At 54.7% G+C, this 26825-nt stretch overlaps 1 protein-coding gene across 8 annotated transcripts in view; it reads left to right on the plus strand.

The window, feature by feature from the left end:
* Window positions 1-26825, plus strand: part of IQCE (IQ motif containing E) — a 40495-nt gene that overhangs the window by 7378 nt on the left and 6292 nt on the right. For 7 of the 8 annotated variants that reach the window (XM_064478742.1, XM_031471314.2, XM_064478743.1 and 4 more), the window contains 16 exons: window positions 306-351; window positions 2966-3094; window positions 3579-3713; window positions 4631-4701; window positions 8884-8997; window positions 9131-9181; window positions 11660-11730; window positions 12786-12858; window positions 13099-13148; window positions 14539-14702; window positions 16241-16296; window positions 17471-17679; window positions 18764-18868; window positions 20086-20176; window positions 23719-23907; window positions 26335-26358. In XM_064478742.1, the coding sequence (XP_064334812.1) occupies window positions 306-351; window positions 2966-3094; window positions 3579-3713; window positions 4631-4701; window positions 8884-8997; window positions 9131-9181; window positions 11660-11730; window positions 12786-12858; window positions 13099-13148; window positions 14539-14702; window positions 16241-16296; window positions 17471-17679; window positions 18764-18868; window positions 20086-20176; window positions 23719-23907; window positions 26335-26358 (1578 nt within the window). The remainder of the gene's footprint in view (window positions 1-305; window positions 352-2965; window positions 3095-3578; window positions 3714-4630; window positions 4702-8883; window positions 8998-9130; window positions 9182-11659; window positions 11731-12785; window positions 12859-13098; window positions 13149-14538; window positions 14703-16240; window positions 16297-17470; window positions 17680-18763; window positions 18869-20085; window positions 20177-23718; window positions 23908-26334; window positions 26359-26825) is intronic. The other variant, XM_031471318.2, reaches the window with a different exon arrangement.

The following is a 26825-nucleotide window of genomic DNA, read 5'->3' on the forward strand; positions in this document are numbered from 1 at the left end:
CGGGGGAGCGCTCTCCCAGACAGGCCAGTCTGCCGCCCCTGCCCTCTGCCTCACCCCCAAGTCCCGCCCCTGCGTGGGGACGGCCGGAGGGGTCACACACACCTGTCTGTGCTGGGGCTGCGCTGCCCGTGTCAGGGCCTCCCTGCACCCTGTCTCCCTTTGCTCCGGCTCTGCCTAGTCTGGGCGGTTTAGCCTACCAGCCCGGCGCTTCTGAGCACACCGGGGACGCCGGTGCTCCCTGGCGGGGACGTGCTGGCTGCTGGGGAAGGCTCCGCCTGCTTTACACGGTCTCTGCTTTCTTTCAGAAAGCAAAGAGGAGAAGTTTCCACAAGCCTCCGCCCACATCGCCGAGTGAGTATGACCAGGGCCCACCTTTCGAATTCCCAGTTTAACTCAGAGGCTGGTTCTCGGGAACTGTCTTTCCTGGTGTCCTGGGAGAAGGGTCAGGGACGTTTTCTTCTCTGAATACTTAGGACCTTCCTGCCGGTTTGCTCCGTTTTGTGTTGGGACCTTGGGGGTGCGCTCCTGGGTCAGCGCCTTCCCCAGGTGTCCCAGTGGGAGGAGGCCCAGCAGGGGCTGAGGTCCGGAGCTGTCACTGTCCCAGGGAGCCCCTCCACAAGACGCAGTGCTTCCAGCCTTTTGTGTTCTCTTTTTGAAGTCGCCTCGCTCTTCCCAAGGCCATCAAAGTGAAGGAAAGGCAGGATTTGTTCCCTGAGACACAGAGCAGCTCATCGGGTGCTGGGCTGAGTTCTCTGCTTCCCGCTGTCTTTGGGACAGACCAGGCCCTGGGTTGGCTTCCCCTTGCTGCCCACAGTCCTGCGGCCTGGCCTGACTTTGTTAAGTGTGTGTGCGCATCTGTCTGTATGTTTCTTACGTACACGTGTATTTCCAGCGTACTGTCCTAAGCATGACACTCAGAGAACACAAATGAGCTTTCATATTAGCCCCAGAAAACATAATTAGATAGACAAATTCCTGCAAAGGAAAGCAAGCATGTCTTATTATTACAAGTAAATGTGAACATTGGGAAGACATCATCCAGCAGTTTGGGCTTTGGGTGTCTTGCTCTCCTTCCCTGGAGAAAACTGAGAGCTGATGTGAAGTGAAAGTGTGGGTGTTTGTGTGTTAAACCTCCTCGTTTCAGACCATTTTGTTTAAGTCTTTTTTGTCGGGAAAGTACCTAAGGTTAGACCATCTTTCATTATTCTTCCTGGAAGTCAAACATTTCAAGTGTTGAAAATACTAACAATCAAATTTTATCTTGATTTCTGTGAATGTCAGGATTGTGTTTTCATGTAATTTAGAATGGCCAGACCCCCCAAAGCGTTAAAAACTGGATGGGGTGCGCTGTAACTCAGTGGCCTCGCCGTGCTCACCCCAGCCATGCCGGGCACCTCTCGTCCCCGCACAAGTTCTGGCCCCCAGCACAGTGCTCACCCGACACGACGCGCTGTGTCCCCTCTGCTGAGCTGCCTCTTCTCTCAGGGCCCTGCCGTCCTCCCCAGGTCTCGGGCCGCCCTGTCCCGGGCCCCCGCCGCCCGCTTCCCGATCCTCTTTCCGTAGGTGTGCTCCTGTCTGATTTCCGGGCCAGAGCAGCAGGGCCATGTCTATCCTGTTCACTTAATTAGTGTTTTACTTTAATGCCCAATCTCGATCGCTGTGGGTCTGTAGCCCCCGCTGTTCTGCGATTTTCAGTGGGCAGAGCCCCCTGAGGAGGGCGGGCCGGCGGCCATGTTTCCGGGCTTCCCGGGTTCACTGGTGCTCAGGGCGTCAGCCACCACCGATGTCCACCTCCTGCTGCGTCCCCTCTTCCCTCTTCCCGGCTTTCTCCATAGGCCACCTTTCGCTGAAGAGTTCTTACTATTTATTGGTGAATCCCAGCCATTTAGGAGGGAAATGTCATTTGTGGGTTTTTTCTGATCTCTGACTTTCATGAATGAGCACTTAAATGCATGTTTAAAGTTTGGAAGGCCTTCCAAATACCCTGGAAGTGGAGCACAGTGGTCCTGGGGCTGGAGGTGCCTCAGGGTCCAATGTGTCTTTACTCCCTCGTCCTGAACAATAATGGAAAACGTTCCATAAATCCTGAAACCGTGGAAAAATCTTTGAAATTTCAAGAAATTAAATATATTAGACTTAGAATCTCAGGACCTTCTACAGATATAAATTTCTTTGGTATTTAAGAAATATAACTACGTTTTATGAACAACTTGGTTTTGCATACATTTGCGTAATTTCCCTACTTTACATAATTAAAGAGTAAAATCCCAGATTAAAATATAATTTTAAAATCTCTCCCTCATTTTGATGACAAAATAAAAAATGCCCTGGAAAAGTCTACTTTTTTCTCATTTCTTCTATTTTACATACTAAGTTCTAAATAATATTACTTGCATATTCTGTGGCAACATGAAAGAAATATTTACAGTGTTAAGTATAAAGGATATAAAATTGTGTGTTCGCTGTGACTGCGACTCTGTAGAAATACACACATATCTGAAAAAGTTGAATGGGAAACTAAGTAATGTAATATCGGTAGAATTTTGGGTCCATGTTTTATTTTGTTTTCTGTTTTTGTCTCTGTTTTCGGGGGAGGTAATTAGGTTTATGTGGTGAGTTATTTATTTGGGCTGGGGATGGAGCCCAGGACCTGGTGCCTGCTAAACACACGCTCTACCACTGACCGATACCCTCCCCCTCCCCCGGATTCATATTTTAAAATAAATTTCCCCTATGTTATTTATTTATAATAAGATTTTAAAAACAGATGTAAGTACACATATGCAGCATAGCTGCATTTTATAATGTGTTATAACATGTTTTTTATTTTTGTCAGAATGTGCTATTCTGGGCTTGTTACTATGCCTTTGCGAATGTTTTGCTTTGTCATTTTTGTCTTTCTAAAGCACGTATGTCAAGGGGGATCGATACTTTGCACCTCTGAAACCGTGTGTTGGCTTTTTAGAGTCACCTTATCACTCTAAGCCGAGAAAAGTGGCCTCCTGGAGAGCTCTGAGGACAGCAGCGAGCATGCCCCTCGGCAGCAGAATGTCCTTGACCCCCCAGAAGCTGTGGCTGGGAAGCTCCAGGCAAGGTATGTGGTCCCCGCAGAAGCCCTTCGTGCCCCAGAGAGGGGTGCTAAGAATGGCGGGTGGGGACTGAGATAGAGCTTCTAATACCGCTCGCCTGCACGACAGTGTTCTGAACGTTCTCAAAGACACAGCGCCTCCGCTTTCACGCAGCGCAGAGTGCGGTCTGCGTGCGGTCTGAGTGCGAGGGCCTCAGCTGGCCCGGCACCGCCGCCCGCCCGGGGTGGGGCCCCGGGGAGTGCCGTGGCTCCCCTCCTGGCTCGCAGGGGCCGGCTGTTCAGCTGGGGGCGGAGGGAATACTCAGACCACCGAGATGGGCAGATGCTGCCGATCGGGGCTTTATCTGTCTTGAGGGCTGGTGGTCGAACGTGTCCCACACGCCGCTGGTCGCCCTGAGCGTTCTTCATCCGGAAGGCTGATTATAGAGACCACGCCTCCTATTGTTCCTGCTTGTACCTGTTCTGTTAAATCCGTGCACATTCAAACCAGGAAGTCTGACCCAAGCCCTGAGATCAGACCTCACCTTGGAGCGTGCGTGGACCACCCCCCCCAGCAGCACCCCCGACTATCTGACAGAAGCCGTAAGAATGAGGAGGTCAAATCTCAGGCGTTCTGCCAGCCACGGTGAGCATGTTGATGGTGACATGGCCGCCACTGAGGAAGAGCGAGAGGAAGGGCTCTGGGGTTTGGGGGTGAGCTCTGACAGTGAGATCTGGGGTTCCATCTGTAGGAGTCTGCGGGTGTCCTGAGGACAGTAGCCCCTGAAGGCCCATCCCGCCCCTGATGTGGGCGGGGACATCTTCCCAGGCTTCAGTGTGCCTACCTCCTGACACTTGGGGTCCTATTTCAATTTACTGGATAAACAGTCTTAGAGATAAAAACTAGAGTATTAAAAAGCCCAAATCTCACCAGAAAGAGTTGGTTAGTTTTCATGTTTCTGTCCTCCTGTCTGGTGTTAAGCTGGGTGTTTCCTCCCTCTGCTGGCACTGCTTTTCCTGTCCGCCCCGTGGGAAGCGTGGAGACAGCGTGTCCCAGTGCCCGCGACATCCCCTTGCTGCACTGGCCGCCGGCAGGGCCATTTTGGGCTTGCGTGTCAGAGTCCTGGCCCGTCAGGGATCACACGGTGCGGAGCGCCCCGCACACCGTCCGTTAGACGCGGGCGTTCTCGTCAGTGTGAGCGCGTGTGTGTTTTTTTTTATTGTTTGCTGTTTGTGTTTTGTTTTTTTATTATGTTTGCTTTTTATCGTATCACTTCCCCGTTAGACTCCCTTCTTTACTCCTTTACTATAATTAAGCCCCGAGTTCACATGTTTCATTTTCTCTTCCTTCATCTTTCTGGATTTCCTCACTTTTGGGGAAAGAGCACGATCAGTTTAAAAATGTGGAAATACTTTTGCTTTTCTTTTTTATTCTCCTTTTTCTAAAAAAAAAAAAAAAAAAAAGAATAATGTTATTAACTTGCAGATTTTCCTTAAGGTATAGCCCAGAACTCCTTCTGCCTTTCAGACGGCCCTGTAAGAGGGCTGTGTGTCTCCCTGCAGGCTCCGTCCCTGGGACCCCCATCCACAGAGAGAAGGAGGACATGTACGATGAGATCATCGAGCTGAAGAAGGTAGTGTTTCCAGCTGTTCTTTGTTGATTTTAAGCAGGAAAGCCTGCTAATGACAGTGGCTGGGAAGTCAGCATCAGTGCTGGGATTATCCGTTGGGAAAGAACACGTGGTTTGGAGGGACACCTGGGTCTGACTCCTGGCCTGGGGTCTGAGGAGCTGGGCGACACTGGCCAGAGGAAGGCCTCGCACCAGCGGCGGGTGTGAGGGGCCGACGGTGGTTGGAGCCCACCTGCGCCCGGCCTGTCCGGCACGGTGGAGAGGACTAGGGTAGTCCTTGTGTGCCCTGAGGCTCGGCGTTGTGATAAGGTCACTGGGGGTGCTGTTACCAGAAACCTCCCGTGTGTGTAATTCTTTGGTGTTAACGGCATTGCACATGCCCGACCTCAGTGGGTCTCTGCAGGAGCCCCTGGACAGGTTACAGCTGTCTTCTGGTGATGACCCGGAGACTCGGCGAGGTTAGGCGTCCAGCCGAGTTCAACCAGTAGCAGAACCGGGCTTTCTGGCGAGGCCCTCTGCCGCCCAGGGCCGAGGCTCTTCCCAGTGACCCTTGCTGCTGCCTTCCCTGAAGCACCCGTGGCGCTGCAGTTAATGATCACCACCCTCGTCACCTTCACCACCGCCAGGATTGCTGCCTGCTCTTTAATATCTGCACGTACTCACGTGCCGCTGGGGGAGCGGCTGGGGCTCCCCCCGCTGCAACACTGGTCTGTGCGCAGACCTGCCTTCCCCACCAGGCGAGCTGGACCTCGAGGGCTGCGATCAGTCTGGGCGGCAGGGGCTCGGCAGGGTGCTGGTGGCCAGCGTGCCCAGGGCCCTGTGAGGAGCCTGGCAACCGTCGCACCTGAGCAGCGGGACACTGCCCTCCCCTGGGTCTAGGCATGCCCAGGGCTGTGTAGCAGTGGAAGTCTTGCCCGAGGGGTCACTGCAGCCCCGTCTGGGGAGGTGTTCAGCGAACGTGGGGTGACTTTCCCCAGGGTTCCGCAGGAGAGTTCTTATCTGGGTTCGGAGACTGTACTGCGTGAACTCAGAGTCCCTCAAACTGCGACTAATCCCCACAGCAACACCCTCGGAAGGAGCTTTCCTGGGGCAGAAACAAGTCTCTGGGTAGCATCATACTGACTTTATTCAAATGAAGTCAGCCTGAGCTTCTCAGTCCCGACAGAAGAGAGTTTTACTTTCAACACTGTTGCTCCAGGATCTGGAGCGTCCAGGGTAGCTTTCCTCTAGCAAGTGATGCGTCGGTTTCCTGTTGAAAAACAGGGATGATAATAATAGTACCATTTCTCAGGGTTGTTGTGAGGGTTCATAGACTAGCCCACGAAAGGGCGGTAGTGCCCTGCCTAACATGCAGTCCGAGGTCAGCCTGTCATACGCTCGCTGTGACGCAATGGCGGGCTCCCAGGAAGTCACGACGCTAGGGCAGAGAGGCCCCGGCACCCTCACCCCGTCTCCTCCAGTGGTTACGCCTCACGTGACAATCGTGCAATATCGAAACCAGGAGACCGATGTCGGGGTGCAGGGTGCGTATGTAGTTCTGGGTCACATCATCTCATGTGTAGACCTGTGTAACCAGCATTGCAGTCAAGACTCATGATGGCCCTGACACCCCAGAGATGTCCTCATCCTGCCCCTTGACGTCACACCCACCCCCCTCCCCACCCACCATCCCTCACTCCTGGAAACCACTGATTTTCCTCCATCTCTGGAATGTTGGCATCTTGACAGTGTCGTGTAAATGGAGTCGTGTGGTGTGTGACCTCTTGGGGTTGGCTCCTTCTGCTGTTTCCCGTGGTGCTCTGAGGTCCATCCTGGCTGTCGCTTGTGTCTGTGGTTCTTCCCCCTCAGACTGTGTTACTGTCTCCTGCACACTGTGATATGTTGTATTTTTTAATGCATTTCCTGTAAGACACTTGGACCCGTGATTGTTTGGAATCGTGTTGTTTGGTTTCTAAGAGTTAAAGACTTTCCCGTTGTTTTTGTTGTCGACATCTAGTTTGACTCCACGAAACGCACTCTGTAACCTCATTTCTTGGACGTTTGTTGAGGTTTGCTGTGTGGCCCACGATGCGGTCCGTCTACACGTGGGCTCCGTGGACATTTGGAGAGACGGGCATTCTGAGGCCGGGTGGAGCATTCTGTGAATGTCCGTTGGTGCCTGCCTGTTGGTGGTGGTCTGAGTTCTTTTGTGCCCCTGCTGACCTTCTGTCCCGCTGCTCCATCAGTTGTTGGGAGAAGGGTGTTGATGTCTCCAATGTAATTGTGGGTTTCTTGGTTTCCTCTGTCAGCTCTGTCGGGTGTCACATCACGTGTTTTCCAGCTCTGCTTGGTGGACACACATTTAGGACTGCTATCTTTTTGGGGGCTGGACCCTTACAATCATTACGTAATGTCCCATTCTGTCCGGTCAGTTTCCCTTCTCTGCTTTGTCTGATGTTAGTTCAGATTAATGATTTGATGAATGTTTCTTGATGAATGTTTCAATGGCATCTCTTTCTATCCTTTTACTTTCGAGTTTCTTATAGACAGCATGTGGTTGGGTCACGCTTTTTCATCCGCTTTGCCAGTCTCTGTCTTCTGATTGGTTTGTTTAGCTCTTTTACATTTAATGTAATTATTGGTATGTTAGTATCTAACTCACCGATCTTGCTTTGTGTGTGACCTGGTCACCACTGGATGGTGAGAGTCCTGGCCCTCCAGTTGGCCTCCTCTGACACACCTTCCCCCACCCCCGGCCCCAGTGAGGAGGGGTGGGCACCTTGCTGCAGCCTGGCAGGCTGGGGTCCAGGCTCCCCAGCAGTGTTTCCTGCGCTCTTCCCCTGGGCCAGAGCAGTTACTGTACGTGCATTTTCTGCCTTGTTAGGCTGCCCCTTTTTGCCAGAGAGCAGAGGCTTTTCCTGTCCCTGCCCACTGCCTTGTCCAGCGTGGGCCCCTGCAGCAGCCAAGCCAGGGCATGTGAGGCAAAGGAGAACTGGAGGAACCCCCTGCTTGTCGTTGCCTGGATCCTGAGGTCCCGGCTAGTCTTCCTCCTCCTCTCCACCTTTCCGAGTCTTCTTGTGTTTGCTTTACATGCAGTGACCGAGGTTTTTAGCTGTACTGAGCAGGAGGAATAGGGAAAAGTGAGTGCACTCCGTATCTCTGGAAGCAGAATTCCCATGACTGGATTTCTTCTCTTTCCTAATGACTGTGTACTAACTGACTTACTCACTAAACACTCATCGAGAGCCAGGCATCTCTCCTGCCAACTGTGGGCATGTGGCTGGCTTTCCAGGCATCCCTCAGTGGGACGCACACTTTGAGTTGTCTTTCCAGTGGTGGCAGCTGGGTTTGTTCAGACATTCAGACTCTTCTGAGCACCACAAGCCCCTTGAAAGGAGAAGGACGCCTCCAAGATAACTGGCTAATCTGGGTGCGGGCTGATGCTGGAAGTGGGCTAACTGTAGCACTGGCCGACCTGTGCGGCCGTTACCCCACGAGGCTTCTGAGCACAGTCTTAACCGTACGCTTTCAGGTTGTGCGGCTTCACAGACAAGGAAAAGGCTTTTGCAAGTGAGGACGTTGAAAACAAAACTTTGGAATACCCTAACCCTTCCATCACCATTTCATAAAAGGGCTGTATGTGTCCAAAGCAGTAGGAAGGACACAATTTCAAAATACAAGAGAGCTGTAAACATTAAATAAACTTAGTTTTGTGAAAAATTGATAGTCTTTCTTCTAAACTCACCACAGACTGGTGAAAAATTCATCCACAGATAAGCGTTTGGGAACCATAGCTCGGACTAACTGAGCCTTAGTTGAGGAGAAGAATTTTAAAAGGACATTAGACTATGATGAGGTGCGGTGTCAGAAACATGGGCTTTCCCACGCGGACGTGGAGGAGAACACGTCGTGTTGGCGCCTTCCAGAGTCGCTGCTGACAGGACTGATTTGTGGAGCAGCGTTTGCGGCTGGCGGGGGTGGGTGCTGTTGGCGCTTTGGGTGGCAGTTCCTAGCTGTGTGGGTGGTCCTGCCCCTAATGAGGCGGGTGACATCCAGACCTCCCTCACCCCCCCCCCCCGCCCCCGCACACACGGTGCCCTGACTGGGAACTAGACGGCTTTTAAAACGCCTCTCCAACTTAGTGTCTCACTGGGTGTCTGTGTGCACGGTGTGTGTGTCCGTGCATGTGGTCCTTCTGTCCTTCAGTCATTACACATGCAGAAGAGTGATGTGGATCTGATGAGAACAAAGCTTCGGCGCTTAGAAGAGGAAAACAGCCGAAAGGACCGGCAGATAGAACAGCTCTTGGATCCGTCCCGAGTAGGTTCCTGGCCTGCGTGGCCGTGCCCCGATGCTGGTGGGGGGTGGGGGCGGGGGACGCAGGGCCCTCGGCAGACTCACGAGGGGGCGCTAAACCACACCTTGTCTTCATTTCTCCATCTGCTCACCGCAGGGCCCGGATTTTGTTCGGACTCTGGCAGAGAAAAGGCCTGACACTGGCTGGGTGAGTATAATCTCAGCAGAACAGGTAACCTGTCCGCTGAAATCTGGTGTTAGAAGCAGCCTTTAGAGAGATGCCTCTTCTGTAAAGCACGCACCCCGGAGGAGTGACAGGTTTCAGGAGGGGCTGAAGGGGGGTCTCTGAAGATGCGGTGGGGGCCTTGGTGGGGGTTGGGGGGAGGCTAGTAGGCTTACCACGAGGCCCAAAGGCTGCTGTAGGAAAGGGTCATCACAGTGGGGGACTAAAAAAAACACATCAGACTTAACAGATGACACTGATTTAAAACAGGGAAACAAAGCAAGAATATAATTAGGGCCTTAAAACACATACGAACCCCTCTTGTGTGTTGTGTAATAATACATCACAGATTGAATGGAACAAAATTATGGAAAATGGAACCACTGTACCATAATGCCGTGGCAATAAACTATAGCAGTTGGAGAAAAATGTATCGCAATAAATCTCATATGAGTCAAGGAAGCACATGTTTATAAGAAATCCAAAATGCTAAAAGAAAACCAGCAGGGATTCAATGTTGAGATCGTTGAACACAAAATCACATTAATGATGTGATTAATGGGTTTGAGAACATAAATTTAAGATTTACAATAAAACCCATAAGACTACAATGGAAAGTGGGTCAGTGTAAGGGGGGAGGGGGCAGAGGGCTGGCACTGCTGATGAACGCGGCAGAGTTTTTCTCCAGAATATGCAACGAATCCCTGCAAATCGATAAGGAATAAAAGCAGTCTGCTCCGAATAAAGGATTACAGCCTAGCTCTCTGCTGAAACAGCACAAAGTAAATGCTTAAGTGCTTGCGAACGAATCGATGTATTTCCACAATAAGTAGTTTTTAAATAACAGCAACTCTTAAACGCTGTAGAGTTGTACAGTTTGCACATTCGACTTTTTGTCATGGGGACGTCAATTCCCATTTTTAAAATCAGGAAGCTGAGGTTGAGAGCTTTGCCCAAACGGCTCACAGTGAGTGACCGTTAGCTCTGTGAAGGCCGGGATGATGTGACCGTGTGCAGTGACGGTCTGTGACACTGTGCCCGCTGGTGGTCTAATAATGCTCTTTTTAGGACTATGTCTCAAGAAAAAAATCCAGTACAAGAAGCCATCTGCACAAGGATATTTATAGCTGTCCAGTTTGGGGGGAAACTTGAGGTGAAGCCAGTCACATTGGAATACCACTGTATCAAAACATGTTCAGAAAGACATTTTAAAAAAAAAAATATATATATATATAAAATAGTACAGCTACGTTTAGAAATGTCTACATGATTAATTTGGTGAGGATGTAGAATTCTATAAATAATGAATGCTTGTACAGAGAAAAGGCTTTTTGCATTTTTGTTCTGATGCTGTGTTTTTTTTTAAATTAAAGTGGGTTAAAAGTAAACATTGTAGATCGCAGGGTGTGGGCAGTTTCCCCTCTGCTGCCCTTTGCCAGACCTCTGCCCTGTGACGGAACGCTTGTGCTCGTCCTCATCCGCCCTAGAGAAGCACTTGCATATGTGCACAGGGAGTTTCCATTGAAGGGGTTTGTAGTAGCACAAACTGGTAACGGATCAGTATCTGTCAGCAAGGTGGGGAACTGGACCGTGTATGTTCCTGTCCTGGAAGGAGGACATAAGTCCGCAGGAACTGGCCGGGCAGAGTAGCAAGACGGTTTGTTGAGTGGAAAAAAAAATGCAAGTTGCAGAAAGATATGTGTGGGAGGATCCCATTTATGTAAACAGATGTACAAATGCCAGAATCTCTGTGGTTGTGCACACGTGTGTGCGTGCGTAAGCTAAGGTCTACACACAAAGTTGATAATAATACTTAGTTGAGAGGGGTGAGGTCAAAGGCTGTAGTTTCATCTATAATTCTTTTTACAAGAAAATATATTCAAGTATTACTAGGATAATGAAAAACTACCTTAAAATCCAATTAAAAAGTTGTTTGACTGCTGAAGAAGAAAAAACGGGGTGTTCTTTGGGGAATATAGGGGTGTTATCTCCCACAGCCTGCACTAACAGAGCAGGAAGCAGCCGGGCGGGAGGGCCCTCAGGGCTGCCCCGGCTGGGGCCCGGCTGCCCGGCCGCCTCCAGCCCTGCTCCCTCCCCGCGCGGTGCTGTGGACTGAGTTGTCACGGGCCTCGGCTCCTGGGTTTTGTATCTAAACCCCAGTGTAGGTGCTGTCCCCCGTCCGCAGTGCGAGTGTGGAGTGGGCTGGAGGGGGAAGGCTGCAGCTTTGTGGGGGCACCCCCGTCCCCCCACTCACCCTCCACTCTGCTCTGGTGGGCGGGACGGCTGGCCCCCTCTCTCCTGGCTGCACCTGGAGCCAGGAAGAGACGCCGGCGAGTGAATGCTGCCCTGTCCGCCGGCAGGGGACACCCAACCCAGCCTGCGGACTGGGCGGTCTGCGTCTTGGGGGCGTTGGGGGGGAACCGCAGGGACGGTCAGCTTGACGCGGTGGTGTCCCGTTGGCAGGTGATCAACGGGCTGAAGCAGCGGATTGTCAAGCTGGAGCAGCAGTGCAAGGAGAAGGACAGCACCATCAAGTACGGGGAGGCGGCGGGCGGGGCGGGGCGGGGCGTGGGCTGAGGCCGGCTGGGCCGCACGCATGCGCACACGCACGTGCAGGCGCATCCTGCGGCTCTCACCACCCGCATTCGCTGTCTCCGCAGCTGCAGCTGCGCTTCCCACCTCCATCCGCCCACGTCCCTGTCCCAGCTTCACCTTTCTGCTCCCTCTTCCAGAGATCATCAAGGAACAGTGTTCTCCCTAATCCTTCCTTGTCCTGTTACGCTGGAGAAACGCTTTCCCTCCTTCGTTTTCTGTGATCACGTTTTACTCCGGCGTGAACTTTAGGGACCTCGATGCGAGCCCCGAGCGCTGGGCCACGCGCTCGCCCGCTGCCTGTCTTTGCTGTGCGGTGCCCCGCCTACCCTGGCGCTGTTTCTAGTGCTGCTACACAGACTCCTTTCCTAATGTTGGGTCGCCAAGGGAGAGTCTTTCCCCGCTGTGTCTGAGTTTATTTAAGGAAATCTAGGTTTTCACTTTCTACTGCCCCGTGTACCCTCTTTATACACTAGCTCTCCCTCCCTTTTGTCTCTAATGAAATTGTCGGCTTTAAGCATTTATTGTTGGCTGGGCTTTTCTGTGTTTCAGATTGCTGCACTCGGTGACTTGACTTTCCTTTCTCTGTTAGAGCCTTGTGCCTGAAGTCTGTGAAATGTTGAGGACAAGCCAACATCTCTCCACCTTCCCCAAAGATGACTTGTCCTGTCTAACCCTGAGGTCTTTCTCCATAGTTACGCCAGTTTTTAAAGACAGCCTCTTAAAGCAGAGACTATCCCCCGGGAGTCTGTTACCTCAGCCTGGAAAGTGGCTGTTCCCACATGGAAGGGCCCTGTGGGGGTGGGAGTTCTCTCGTCATCTGTCTTTTGCAAGGCCTCCTGCCAGCTGAGGGCCGGCCCAGGCTTCCCCCGCCACACACCCAGCCGGCTCTCTTCCAAAGCCCATCCTTGTCCGGTGTTCTGGGAAACACGCTTCCTCCTGCTCTGCCTGGGAGTGCTGGCAGTCTGCCACGTTAACTCTGAACTTGGGTTTTCAGCAAACTGCAGACTGACATGAAGACCACCAACTTGGAGGAGATGAGGATCGCCATGGAGACGTATTACGAGGAGGTGTGTGCCCTCTCGCCCAGAGCAGGGTGCGAGCTGGGAGAGTGCGGGAGGGTGCGTGCTGGCCCGGCTGCGTGCACCGTGGGAACCTCCTCTCTGGTCCCTCTCAACTTGAACTCCAGTCAGCAACATAGCGCTTACTTCCTGCCCCGGGCAGAAACTGGGACTGAGCCCGGGGTTCTCAGAGGAAGGTCTCCGCTGGTCTCATGTTGTATTTACTGCATTTTAACTTGATGTTTACAGATTCATCGTCTCCAGACTCTCCTGGCAAGTTCTGAAACGACAGGAAAGAAGTATGACCCTCTCTTTGGGAGCCATGTTTTGTGGGTTGCCTTCACGGTCAGCTGCCCTCAGTGGTGCAGGCCTTGCGTGGAGACCGCAGACACTGCCCAAAACTTAGGAGCAGCGCCCTGTTGTGTTCATGGCTAGAGCTGATGTTTCCCCCCTGGGACGGTGCAGCTGTGCCCTCACTACGGCCACGCGCTGACGCCGAACAGCGTGTTCAGCGCTCAAACTGCTTAACATTTCCAGCTGAGCATTAGGAAACAGACCTAATTTCAAAGCAGACCTTCCTTCCAGGAAGGCATTTAATACCAAGTATGAGTTCACCTTGCCACGCAGGTTTCCTAAGAGAGACACCAAAGTTTCCTTATCTGGTCGATTTCCTTTACCCCTTATCCTTTCCGAGACGACATCGCGCTTTTAACAGACTCAGGAAGGAGTGGTCCCGGCCCCTGCAGTGAGTCGCTGACATTGCTGAGCACAGACACTGCCAGGCACGCTCTCCCGTTTTTCCGTTTCCCCCTAGTCGTTTAAAATGGGGGTTGGCAAACTTTCTGTAAAGGGCCAGGCAGGAGTCACAGTCGATTCCCGTTGCTCCCGGAGTGGTCACAGCATTTCCGTCAGCCGGGCAGCATGAAACCTGCCTTTGTGTGTGTTCCTATTGAAGGACACTATATTTCATGTAAATTGTTGGTTCATCAATGCTGCATGCACGACCAGCTGCGCTGTGACTCGGGCTGAACAAAGCTGGTCTAACACACACGTGTGGTTCCTCCTGAGTCGCTGCCTTTTAGTGACTGCGAACTGCACTGCAAGGACCATTTAAAATGGTGAAACCACCAACAGAGAGCACAAACGTGATACGCCAGGTAGACCACGAAAGCCACCCTATTGACAGCACAAGATCTGAGACCAGAGGTGCCCGCCCAGGGCTCAGACACACCTCCCCTCTGCCCGTGCCTCAGAGTGACCACAGAGGCACACAGCTGTCGATTTGGGGGTTACGAATACATGTTAGTGAGTAGGCGAATTTGCAGATTTGGAATCTATGAGTAATGGGGAGCGACTATTTTAGACTTTGTGGAATAAGAGGCAAAATCAAAACTAGTATCTCGGTACATTTGGAACAATAGAGACAAGAAATTTCCATGCATTTTTTAGTGGCACTATTTAAAACCGACCACTAATGGCTGGATGCAGTATTTTGCTACACGGGTTTGCTAATGAGGAGGATTGGGGGGGATAACAGCTTCCTGCCTGGGGTTCAAAGTTAGTGTTCCCTGTTCAGTCTGCAGAAACCGCTCTGAGCCCCCAGGACATCACATGCCTGCCCCTCAGTCTGGACATGGATTGAGCCAGTTGAGGAACTCAGCCTTGGCCACTTGGTCTTGTTGCTCCTAGGCCTCCGGTGGAGAAGAAAATCGGCCTTAAAAAGCAGAAAAAAATGAGCAGTGCCTTCCTGAGCTTGTCCCGCAGCGTCCAGGAGCTCACAGAGGAGAACCAGAGCCTGAAGGAAGACCTGGACCGCATGCTGAGCAACTCCCCCACCATCTCCAAGATAAAGGGTACCTGCTTCCCAGAGCCACCAAGGTGGGGGCGGGGGGAGTAGATGCCAGCAGAGGGGCCGTGTCCCGTGCCCCCAGCGGGAAGATGTGGTGCCGGCCAGAGGGTCCCGGCCCTCCCTCCCTCCTTCCCTCCCAGCCACCAAGGCCTGTTTCACTGGCTGCAGATGCAGACCACTGGGCCACACTGCTTCAAAGTGTATTCCAAAACGTGGTGCTTTGTGCCAGGCACTGTTCTAGACACTGGAGGTAGAGTAGAAGGAACGTGTGCGGACCCCCGAGGAGGTGCGCCCTAGCGGGCAGAGGAGGAGAAGCCAGCGGGTCAAATGCGCGTGTGTCAGCTGGGAATAGCGCTGTGAAGCATAGTAACAGGAAGGAGGCAGCGGGTCAGGGGCTGTGGTGTGCACCTGGGATGGGGTCCGGGAAGGCCCCATGACACAGCAACAGCCACGCCCACAGCGGGGGAAGGGCACTCCAGGCTGGGGAGCAGCGGGCAGAGGCCCTGAGTGTGCCTGGCAGGTTTGCGGGCCAGTGAGGCGGCCCAGTGCCCAGCCGGGTAGCGGTGGGAGTCGTGGCAATGAAGACAGAAGTGGGGGCAGGCAAGAAACAGGGCCTTGATGGCCACTCAAAGGACAGAGGGTTTGAGCAGAGGTGAGAAGTGTCTGACTTGTCTCTCAAGGACCCCCTCTTCTGAGCTGGGTGGACGCTGTGTGGGGGAGGGGGGGCCGGGAAGACAAAAGCTTCCGCATGGTCCTTGTAGGGGCTGCTGTGGCCCGGACCAGGTGGCGCTGAGGGCTGAGAGATGGCCAGGTGCTCCGTGCATTCGGAGATTGGGTGTGGCCTGTGAGACGGGGAGTCTCTCTGCAGTTTTTGTCTGAGCTTCTGAGAGGACAGAGGTGCCCTTGACTGCAGCGGGGGGGAACGGGGAGGGTCTGCGGGTGTCCTCTTCCAGGGCCCAGGGGGGTCAGACGCATCAGTGAGTCAGGGCAGGGCCTCGGCAGGAGAGAGAAAGCTGGAGGTCGTCAGGGGCCAGAGGGCCTGGCGAGAGTCAGACCCCCTAGTGAGTGGGTAGAGAGGAGGGGAGGGATCACACAGTGGTGCCCAGAGGGCAGAGGTGCTCGGGGCATCCGGAAGGCTAGGGGAAGAAGTGTTGGGGGGAAGATGTGCTGATGAGCCGGGGAGGATGAGGGTTGAGACTGGAGCTTTGGATTTGGCAGAGTGACCCCACCAGTGAGCTTGAGAAGGACCATCTTGATGGGCTGGTGGGGCCCCAGCCTGCTGGGAGCAGAGTCAGGGGAGGGGTCACTCTGAGCATCGGGAGACCATTAGTGCCCATGACTGCAGGGAAGGGGACGGCTGTGTCACCCTGGAGCCGCCCTTTGCCACAGATCTGCTGGGTGTGGAGCTCCCGCCTTGCAGGGGCCAGCCAGTGGAGGGGAGCTGTCAGGCTGAGCTCCAGACAGGGGGTTGGGGGGTCCTTGTGAAGGGGCCCCTCGGGAGAGCTGTACGAAGGGTGACCGTCCAACCCCGTTTGCCCTCAGGTTACGTGGAGTGGAGTAAGCCCCGGCTGCTCCGGCGGATCGCAGAGCTGGAGAAAGTGAGTGGTGGGCCTGTCACGTCACCTTCCCTGCTCAGGACCACCCTGTGAGAGTGCTGGGGCATCAGAATGCGGGGGACAGACGGGGGCCTTATGGAGGGAGACAGGTCTCACGGAGCATGTAAACAGTGGCTGTCTGTCTCCGGACGGCACACGGGACGCGCTGGCGAGAGGAGGCTCCTAGGGTCCAGGCAAGACCTAGCGGCCGAGCCGCTCCTGTCCCTCGCGTCACAGGTGTCAAGGTACGCTCAGCCCACACACCGTTTCCAACTTCCGTGTGCAGCCGTAGTGGGTGCATGGAATCCCAGAGCCCGTCAGAAACCCAGCCCGACGTACATCCACCCGCCCCGGGGGCTTTTTACTGCCAGTCACTTACCAGATGGTTTCGCTCACCGCTTGTATACTGTCTGAACTCACAGAAAACTGTGCATCCACACTTTGCCATCCAGAAAAGTTAGGAAGTTAACATTTCCTCGCAGCCCCCCACCCCGTGAATTTGCACGTGTAATCAGGGCGATGCTGTTGAAGTTGATCAGAAGGGTCGATGCCTTTCGAGTACTGGTCAGATATCAAGTTAGAGCTGTCAGTTGTCTGGCTGAGCAGAGTAAACAGAGAGAGGAACATAAAAAATAACAATTTCACGTGTTTACAAAGCAGAAGACTTAAGAAGTTTAGTTGGGGGTAGTTTAAAAATCAAGCCTGTTAGGAAAGAAAGGCCCCCAGAGGTCCAGGAGCGGGTGGGGCAGCGCCTTTCCGCGTACCCGGAGATGCTGCCCGGCAGGAACCTGAAGCTGCTGGTGTCCACGGCTGGCAGAGCAGGGCTGACGGGAGAGCAGAAGGGCTGAAATTTCCAGGTGTTTAGGGAGATAAGAGGATCGATGAGTGCAAAGAAAACTGGTTTATGGATTCACCTCCCTTCGCCCTCGCTCTCTAAGGCCGGGTCTGCGCTCCCCGCTCCGCTCCGGGGGCGGGAGGGAGTGCTGGTGGGCGCCCTGCCCTCAGCCCCCGGGACTCTGGCGGAGCAGAGCTGCCCCCGGCCAGCATCCCAGGCCCTCAGGCCGCGTGCGGAGCTCTTCCCAGTCCCTTGCTCGGGATGAGTGTCTCCTTGGCCACTGTCTCCTTTCTGGGAAAGTGAAATAAGAAATAACGTCTAACAGATGTCTGTTGCCTCCAGAAAATGAGTTCGATGGAAAGCCTCAAATCCCACGCCTCAGAGGTGGTCAGGTCCAACCCTCCTGCTCACTCCGCGTCCAGCTCCGTGGGGCCCCGGCAGATGCGCCCGGACCGGCCGGACCGGCAGGAGGAGGGCGAGCGTCTGCGGGGGGCGGTGAAGAGCCTGAAAGGCGAGCGGAATGCCCTGCACACCCAGCTGCAGGAAAGGGAGTACGTTGTCCGTTGTCCGGCACCACTGGTGCCTGGCCTCGGGGAGAGGGCCTGCTCCCGCCCACCTGGGGGCTGGAGAGATGGGGGCCCTCGGGCCCTGCCCACCTGGGGGCTGTGGGATGCGGGCCCCACCCACCGGGGGGCTGGACAGATGTGCTCCCTCGGGCCCCGCCCACCTGGGGCTGTGAGAGATGCAGGCTGTCAGGCCCCACCCACCTGGGGGCTGGAGAGATGCAGGCCCCACCCACCTGGGGGCTGGTTACGTCAGCCTGGCCCAGATCTTCTGACTCCAGGTCTGCTCACAGTGAGACCCCCTGGTGACTCGTTCACACGGTTAGATCTGAGAAGGACCTGTCTCTGGTGCCTTCTGGTCACAGCAGAACAGTGTGTCACACCCCACCTGCTTTTTCACCTCCAGTCCAAGTGTAACATCCACGCAATGATGGGGTCTTGTAGAAACAGGCTGTCATTTTGAACGGTAGCTAGCGTCTCTGACCTCTTAGGCCGTCGCTTGAACAGCTCCTGTTCGTGGAGCCCTGACTGTGTGACACTCGTGTGCTGAGTCTCAGTCCTGTGACGTCAGCACCACAGTAAGCAGTGGCTGTCTTAAAGCCACGTGTTGCCCTTGGGGCACAGGAAGCCCATCTAAGCCGTTTGGTTGGAGGTACCTGGTACCCCTTGTCCTCCAGCCTCAGCTCAGGCTGTGCCACCACCCAGTCGGTGGCGGGCCCATGGCAGCACTCATCTCAGGGACAGGCGCTAATTGTGAGACCGCTGGGTGAATGCCTCTCCCCCAGGACGGTGAGGCCTATGAGAGCAGGGCCAGCACCTACCCAGTGGCTCCGCACCTGACAGTTGCTGGCACACAGCAGGTGCCCAGTAAACACCTGAATGAGCTGGCATCAGGACTCGGGTCTGCTGCCGGCTCCCTGCCATTACCAAGAAGGGCTTTTCTCCATCCTCCCATCATGAGTATGGAGGTTACACACATATTTTCTTGAAAGCTCTTCCTGCTCTGTGATGACCCGGGTAACGGGGAGCAGAGGTTTTAATGGTGCTGAAATGTCTCTGGTTCCCTGTTCAGTCTGGAAGTGAAGCAGCTCCTGCAGACAAAGGCGGATCTGCAGAAGGAGCTGGAAAACATGAAGGAGGGTGAGAAGGAGAGAAAAGAGAGAGAGGAGGCTTTGAGGTGAGTGGACTAAGTCAGAAGACACAGTTCCAGGCCCTCCCTGCCCCTTGCCCCGCCCCTCCATCTGCTCTGAGCCCAGCCTCGAGGGCGGCTCTTCCAAAGCCTAGGCCCCATCACGTTGCTCCCCCTCTGACGGCTCTCAGCGGTTTGCTGTTTCCTCCAGAGCAAAGATCCAGACTTTGGGGAAAGGCTCCTCATGGTTGGGCCAGCGTTTGCCCCCTTGGCATCACGGCCAACTCCCCTGCCCGCATCCTCCTCCCGCATGTCCATCATGGGCAGGCTCAGCGTGCCCAGATTCCATACCCCGGTCAGGACTCCGTCCGGATGTCAGTCAGCTCCCACCCGCCTGTGTTTATCACTGTTCATGGCAGCCAAAAAGTGGGAGCAGCCCAAAAGTCCATCAGCTGAGGAGTAGATAAAGAAACGGAAGTGTATCCATCCAGAGGAATGAAGTTAAACACCTGCTACAATGTGAACGAACCTCAGAAACATGAGGCTCAATGAGAGAAGCAGACAGGAAAGCCCGAATGTTGTGTGATTCAGAAGTAGCCAAAGGAGGCACGTTCATGGAGACAGACTGAATTAGTGGTTGCTGGGGAGGCGAGGGGAGGGAGTGGGTGACAGGTGAGGGGCTTCTTCCGGGATGATAGAAATGTTCTAGAATCAGATGCCACTGATAGCTGAACAACATTGTGGCCACACTAAAAGCCACTTAATTGCATACTTTAATGAATTTTATGTTACATGGATTTTATCTCAATCACCCAAAAAAAGTAGATTAGAAATCTAAGAAATATTTAGCACTCAGAATAGTTAGTGAGAAACAAGTTACTGAGATGAATTAAAAATTTTATTTTCAGAATAAATGTGACTAGATTTTGTCCGAAGGCTAGAATTCAGGTAAATCAGCAGGGGCAGGTATACAGCACAGAATTATTTTCGCTTTGCCTTTAAAATCTGTGGCGAGGACAAGAGTTGTGTTTCCTTCCATTAAAAACCCCCAGTGACACTTACTCATCATTCAGGCAATTGGTACTTTTTCCGCTCCTACCTACTTGTGCCGGGAGTGGGGTCCAGTGGGGTCTCCGGAGCGGTCCCCAGGGCAGTCGGGTGCTGGCCGGTGCCCACATCGCAGGCTGCCACCCCTCCTGTCACGTATAGCCGTCTTATACAGCATGGCGACCAGTAAGGAGTCCTTTTTTCCCTTCCCACTTCAGAGAAGAAATTCGAGCACTCACCAAGAAGTTTCGAGAATTGGAAGAAATGAAGAATGAAGAGGAAGATGACCGCGTGGAAATGACTCCTGAGGTATGGTTTGGCTGCAGTTTCATCTCCTGTCCAGGCATGGTGGGACTCTAAGCTGACGCGTGACGGTTCTGGCTGTTTCTGTACCCAGAGTTTCTCCTGACTCCAGCACTGACAGTCCAGTTTCCTTTTATCATCACCATCGATTTCTATCAATTGTGTCTTGAATCCTGGAGTTCTGGACTAACTAATTGCCAGTTAATGGACTTTTCAAATGAGTATTCGTGTCTTAGATTGTTAAGTTGGTGAGTGAAGATCTTAACCAAAACTTGAAACGTATAAAAAGTTTAAACGTCCAACAAGGGTTGTCCGTTAGAAGGTGAGAAAGAGTTTGAGAAGGGCTGGAGGGGAGGCATGAACCCTCAGTGAGGAACCCTGCGTGTTTAGTGTTGGTTTCAGCGTCTGCCTTTGACACGGGCCAGGCGGGGAAAGCGTGGCTTCTCCCGTCCCTGCACCTGCTCTGGGTACTGAAGCACTGCTGAGTGGTGGTTCCCTCGGCAGGACCTGTGGGCAGGTAGGCGGTCGGTCTGGGCAACCCCTCCCCCCATCCCTGGCCCCTTGCTCCCTCCACTTCTCCGGACACGAAGGCGAGCGGGTCCCAGGGGGCCCTTTGGTTCCCGCTGGCCCAGTGCTACCTGCACTCAGACTTCTGGTGGCTAGAATGTGCCTCCTCACGAACCCTTTTTTCCCAATTAGTGGATTCTCCAGATGGCAGGTATGATCCTGTATCTGTTAATACAGAAAACTAGTAACAGGGATTGGAACCCCGCGGCTGCAGCCCGCTCCAGGAGTGCCGTGGGGCGCGCGTGCCCGATGGGAGAGCCAGCTGGCGGGGCGGCCCGCCCGGGGCACGCGGGGAGGGACAGTCAGTGCTGCAACCCCTCTGCCGTCCCTCTTCTGCGGCCCCGACTGAAGGTTTGAGTGACATGCCGAGTCTCCTTGGGCGGCGGGGCTTCACCTAGGACACATTTTAGCCAAGAGTTCTGTTGCTTCGGGAGCCAGGATCCTGACCGGACTGTCTCTGGCCACCAGGAGAAGGAAGGCGTCCCAGGCTCAGCATGGAGTTATCTGCTGAGAGCTGAAAACAGAAGTGTTTTTTTTTTTTTTACTCTGGACTGGCCCCCTCTTCCAAGGCTTTCTTGTTCAGCTGGAATCTTCTTCTAGCCGAAGACGCTGCAGGTGCTGCAGCTCTGGCTCAGGAAGAGCTGACAGGGGATCTGGAGCCGCCGAGGAGCACCACAGCACCACCGACAGGCCAAAGAAGGTGGCTCTCTTGGCACGTGCTAGCAGGAGCCCCCGGCGCTCGTGCCGTGCCCTCGATCCCGCGTGTCCTGCTGGCCAGGTGTGGACTGGACAGTGTGAGTCCGCCTCCATCCCTTCTGAAGCTGTCGTTTGCTAAAGCAGACTTCTTGTGTTATCCGCGTGGGCGCATTTCCACGGTGGAGCTTCCAGTGCTCTGGATAACGTTCTGGGTGCCATAGAACCACTGTCCCTGCGTCCAGGAACCGGGCCACTCTGCGCCATGGTCCGTTTTCAAGAGACGCCTGCTTCCCCGAATGCCTGGACTGGTGGCCCCAGGGGGATGCCAGGAGGCTGAGGGGACCCGCTGACGGCCGGGGCGTGTCATGGGCGGAGCTGCACTGTGTGTCTTCTGGAGGTGCCGTGTCCCTTTCCGGGTGCTGTGAAAATCCTTTCCAAGTGGGGTGCTCCCGGTGCTGGCCGACTTATGACTTGTCCGCCTCGGGCAGCGCTGACCCCTGGGAGGCACCCAACACCAGGGGACGTGGATAGCTGTGCTCATTTATCAGGCTCCCACCCCCCAAAGTTGTGTATCCCTTAGGGAGAAAAATATTCTCCACGTCCCCCGGAAGTGGCATAACGGCTTTGTCTGAGGAATCCCTCTGGCTCTCGTGGACTCCTCCCTCCTCCCGCTCAGGCCTTCCGCAGACACCGAGAACGGAAGGAAAACAAGTGTGTCCTGGTGTCTTATCAAGGTGCTGACCTGGAGACGGAGGAAAGGTCATCTCAGCCCTGACCTCCTCCCTGTGCATCCACTGGACACAGATCCTGCCCGGGAGAGAGCCGGGTGTAGCCTCCTGTCCTGAGGGCCTCCAGCGCTGACCGACTGGACAGGGTCCAGCCCGTGCAGCAGGCTCCCCTCCTTTCCCTGAGCTCCGTTACCCCTGGCTCATGGGAGCCGGGGGCCGGGCCGGCAGAGACCCCGATGAGAGTCCTTTTCCTCAAGGGGCTGCAGCCTTAGTGTCTGCCTTTCCCCTGTTTGGGGGCTGGGTTAGGAGATTTGCTGGGTGTCAAAATTACCCTCAGTATTTATTTTCAAAGTTTAGTTTTGAGTTTTTTCCCTGCTTGGAAAGCATTTCCATTTTAAGGAAAGAGGATGGGATTAATTGGGAAGATTCTGTGTTCCTCCAGACAGGGGAACCAGCTCCCAGCATTCGGCTGTGGATGAGTAATCGGAGGTTTAAACAAGGTGACGTGGGTCCGTTTTTAACAGCGCTTCGAGGAATTTTTGTATGTATCGAAGTTGAAATCCTTTCAGCTGTCTGGCAGGAGTTCTTTGAGTAAATTCGTCTTCCTTTATCTTCTAAGTCACGGGTTTTGCCTTCTTGCTCACGGCAGCACAGGCCACGCGGGACGGAGTCCTCCGTGGAGCACAGGGCTGGAGCTGTGCTGGGTCGGGGAGGAGGGGAGACGAGGCCTGTCTTAGAGGCTGTGTGGGGAACCTTGGCAGAAGTAACTTGGAGCAGCCTGGAGAGTGATGACAGCGGCTGGTCGGCTCGGGGCACGGCGCCTAGTCGGAGGGCAGGCCTCCTGGGCCGGGCGTGGGGTTGCAGCTTCGCGGCCTCACAGGGCACGGACTCAGAGCGCTTGCAACGGCATCTCTGCACGGGGCCTCCTCCGCTGAGAAGGGCGTCTGCGCTGAGCTGGCCTTCCGCCCTCCATGTGAGGACACACCCAAGTGTTTATGCTTATGGGAAGGTGCTCTCTCGTAGGTAATGAATCTGGCCCCTTCAGTGGTGGAAGTCAGTGGTGTCTTGATGGCCACAGCAGCAGTTCTTGCTTCTTTCTGTCTTAAAATCCAAGCCTTTCATCTCAGAAGTCCCATTCATGTAGCCCAGCATTGGGCTATAAAAGACCGAAAAAAGATCCTGGAGAAGCAGGTCATTCTTGCGCTAACGCACAGATGCGCTGAGCTGGGGAAGTGCGCTCTGGCTGTGGGAGCCAGCCGCCTCCCGGACACTTGGCGGGCGACCGCCCTCCTCCCGCAGGGAGCCCTGCCTGACGGAGCCCCCGGGCTGACCAAACCCAGCGTCACCCTGCTCACTAGCGAGCTTGTTGTTTCTCCAGAGACTTCTTTGTCGTCTGACACGCTGAGCGGTGAGGACACGGGTTTTCCTGTAAATCAGAAAGTCTAGTCTGATAAGCTTCCCCGCGTCAGGTCAAGCGCTGCCCTGATGTCCTGCCGCCCCGCCCGGGGCCCTCCCCGCTGCCGCTCTGACGCCTGTCACACCTTGGCTTTTCTGCAGACCCAGGAAGAACCCCGGCCCCCAAGCCCCACCGTCAGACCCTCCCAGCTGGACTCGGAGCCGGGGCCGGGGCCCGACAGTGACTGGAGAGAGGGCGGCCCCTCCCGGCCGCCCTCCGCCTGCTCTGCGGGGAGGAGAGACGCCGCTGCCCGGCTCCTGCAGAGCCGGTGGCAGGTGTACCGGCGCCAGGTGAGCGAGCTGCCCGCGGCCGCGCCTTCGTTGTTCACGTGCTGACGTGCCCACACCTACTGGGCCCCTTCCCCAGGTGGGCTCCGTACCAGATGTGGCTGACACGTGGGGAAATGTAGGGGAGCAGAATGTTCGCAGAGAAGGGACCGGACCTCGGGCGGAGGGGAGCGAGGAAGCCACACCTGGAGCCATGCGGGGGGAGTGAAGGCGGAGCTGTGTAGGGGGGCTGAGCCGGGGAGGGGGAGCCAAGGGGTCCCTTCCCCCCTCCTGGAGGAGCAGCCTGCTCCGTTTGCTGGATGGGACGAGGCAGTGACTTGTCCGGAGGCCTCGGTCCCCTCCTTGATGGGCACACATGTAGTGAGCTGAGTCCGGGGACACCGGCTCTGGGTGCAGCCCACCAGACCGTGGGACCGAGCTGAGGGGTTTTCCCAGCACTGCAGGCCTCGGGGCTGCTCCTCAGAGGTCCATGGCGTGGGTGGCGTGGGTGACGGGACAGGACTGCGCTTGTGAGTCTCGGACCTTTGGGCCGGGGGCAGCAGGGGCTGTGGGCTTGCACTGGGTCCCTGTGTGCCTGGGGCGACGTCGGGCAATAGGCCAGGAGGGGGACTGCCGGCGTCCTCTCATGGAGGGAGGCGCGGTTTCCTTTCTCAGCTCCAGGGCGGCTCGCTGATGACTGTCCTGCCCTGCGATGACTGAACGCTGTGGACGAGCTCCCCAGTTCTGTAAAGCACAGCACAGCCCTGTTCCCCAGCTGATCAGACAGACAGGAACTGGACTTCTCTGTTCATCTGGATTTTATAAGATCTTAGCTCCAAAGGCTGCCAGTGGAGGGTTTTAATCATTGTTTCCTCCCGACTTATATTAAGCAAACTTACAAAATGTAGAAAAGTTTTGAAAGAGCTCAGTGTATTCACACACCCGCCCCCCCGTGTACTAGTTCCTGTCCACTACCTCCAGTCAGCAACAGTTCACTTAGCCGTGTTTCTTCTCGAGACGTACTATTTTTTCCAGAACCATTCGGAAGTAAGTTTTAGGCATTATGAGACCAGCGTGTATCTTCTGAGAATGAGGTGTGCTGCTTAACCACAGAGCCATGACTGCAGCTGAGAAGCTGAACGGTTTCACAGTACCACCTAACATCCTCTTTGTGGTCCCATTTCCCACCTGTCCAAAGGTGCCATTTGTAACTGTCATTTTCAAACCAGGATCCAACCAAGGCTGGACTTGGGTCCGAATCCACTGAGAGCACTACACTCAGTTGTTGAAGTCTCTTTAGTGTGGTTTGCCCTTACCCTTTTAAAGACGTCCTGGAGAGTGCAGGCGGGGTCCTGGAGCCTATCCCCCACCTGGGATCAGATGGCTTCTGGTGTCCTTTCAGTGCTCCCCTGTCCCCTGTCCTCCCTGTAAATGGGGAGTTAGGTCCACAGGCTTGATTCAATTCAGGTTGAAAACGATTTGGGGGAAGAACAACTCATAGGTGATGCCTCACTGTAAGACTCACATGAAACCAGGTGGTCCCCTGCTGTGATTCTAACTTCGGTCTCTGGGTAGCATCATGGCTGCCAGCTTTTGCATCCTTCGCTGGTCTTACCTCACTCGGTCATTTCAGATGACGTGGGGGGTTGGGGTGGGGGCGGGCAGGGTGTGTCCCCTCTGCAAATGCCATCCTTCTGCTCGGCGTAAGAGCTCTGCCCCAGCCCACGGCTCCCATCAGACCGCCAAGGCCTTTCCCCCATTGGCCTCCAGGCTGGAGCCTGGTGACCTCCTGACTCCTGTGCTTGGGGCTTGCATGTCGTCGGAAGGACTGGGCTCCACCCACATCCCTAAGAGCACACATCCTCGGAGCCCACCCTGGCGGTGCTGCTTCAGTGTGTCGGGGGTGCGGCTGGGTCTTTCTTCTTACATCCCCTGCCGGTCTTGATGGCTGCTCAGGCTTGGGAGCCGGCGACCCAGACCCCTGCCTGTGAGTCCCCTGCATAGCATCGCCAGCCGGCAGCGCCCAGCCGCTCTGTGAGCACCCAGAGAGGTCACCCCGGGTTAGGGCAGCTTGAGCTGGGGGAAGCGGCTTCCTCATCTGGAGCCCAGGACGCCCGCATCATAGTTGGTCCCCGTGAGTCACTTGTTCGCCACACAGCTGGCCAAGCGGCACAGACGCCCCCAACACACCCTCGTCTTCGACTGTGACTCTCCTTCCTAATCACGGCCACTGCCTCCTCGCTGTCGCAGGCATGTCTGGCTCCCTCAGCTCCGTCAGCTGCGGGACAGGCGTCAGGGAGGCACGGAGCCCCTCGGCTGTGGGAGGTAGGGAGGGGCCCCCGACTCTGCTTTTCCATCACTGTTGGCTGTGGCAGGGACAGAATCAAGAAATGAGCACTGTATTATAAAAAAGTTCATCGTGTTAATTCATAACTTATCTCTTTATTTCAGAAAAATAAGGCTGTTCTGAGTGAGGTAAGCAAGTTTTATTTCACCAATTTCAAAATGCGTATTTTTACTTTGGTTCAGGTGGTCGTGGGGTGGTGGGGGCGGGCCTCAAGAAACATCGTTGCGTGCTTGTTTTCACGAGGTCGGGGCAGACCCCAACATTGAGTTAAAACACATGAGTGACATTAACACCAAATAAATACTTGGATAATTTCACACTTTCAGAATGCAATCACTCATTCACTCTCTAAACACACTTTTACTGATCATCAGTTCTGTGTCCAGCAAGCCGGGGGCCCTCAGGACACAGAGAGACATTGAGACAAACAGGCAGCTCCAGTCCAGGGCAGAAGGTGGGCTCAGGGCCGCACCCACGGCCGAGGGGCTGCTTGCCCAGGCTGGACTGTCCCTGCAGGGGGCCCTGGAGACCAGCAGGGACTCACTGGACTGGGAAGTCAGAGGACGGGCCTCCTGGGTAGAAGAATTCGCTCCAA

This window comes from Camelus dromedarius, chromosome 24 (genome assembly GCF_036321535.1).
Source record: "Camelus dromedarius isolate mCamDro1 chromosome 24, mCamDro1.pat, whole genome shotgun sequence".
In the NCBI taxonomy this organism is placed as follows: domain Eukaryota; kingdom Metazoa; phylum Chordata; class Mammalia; order Artiodactyla; family Camelidae; genus Camelus; species Camelus dromedarius.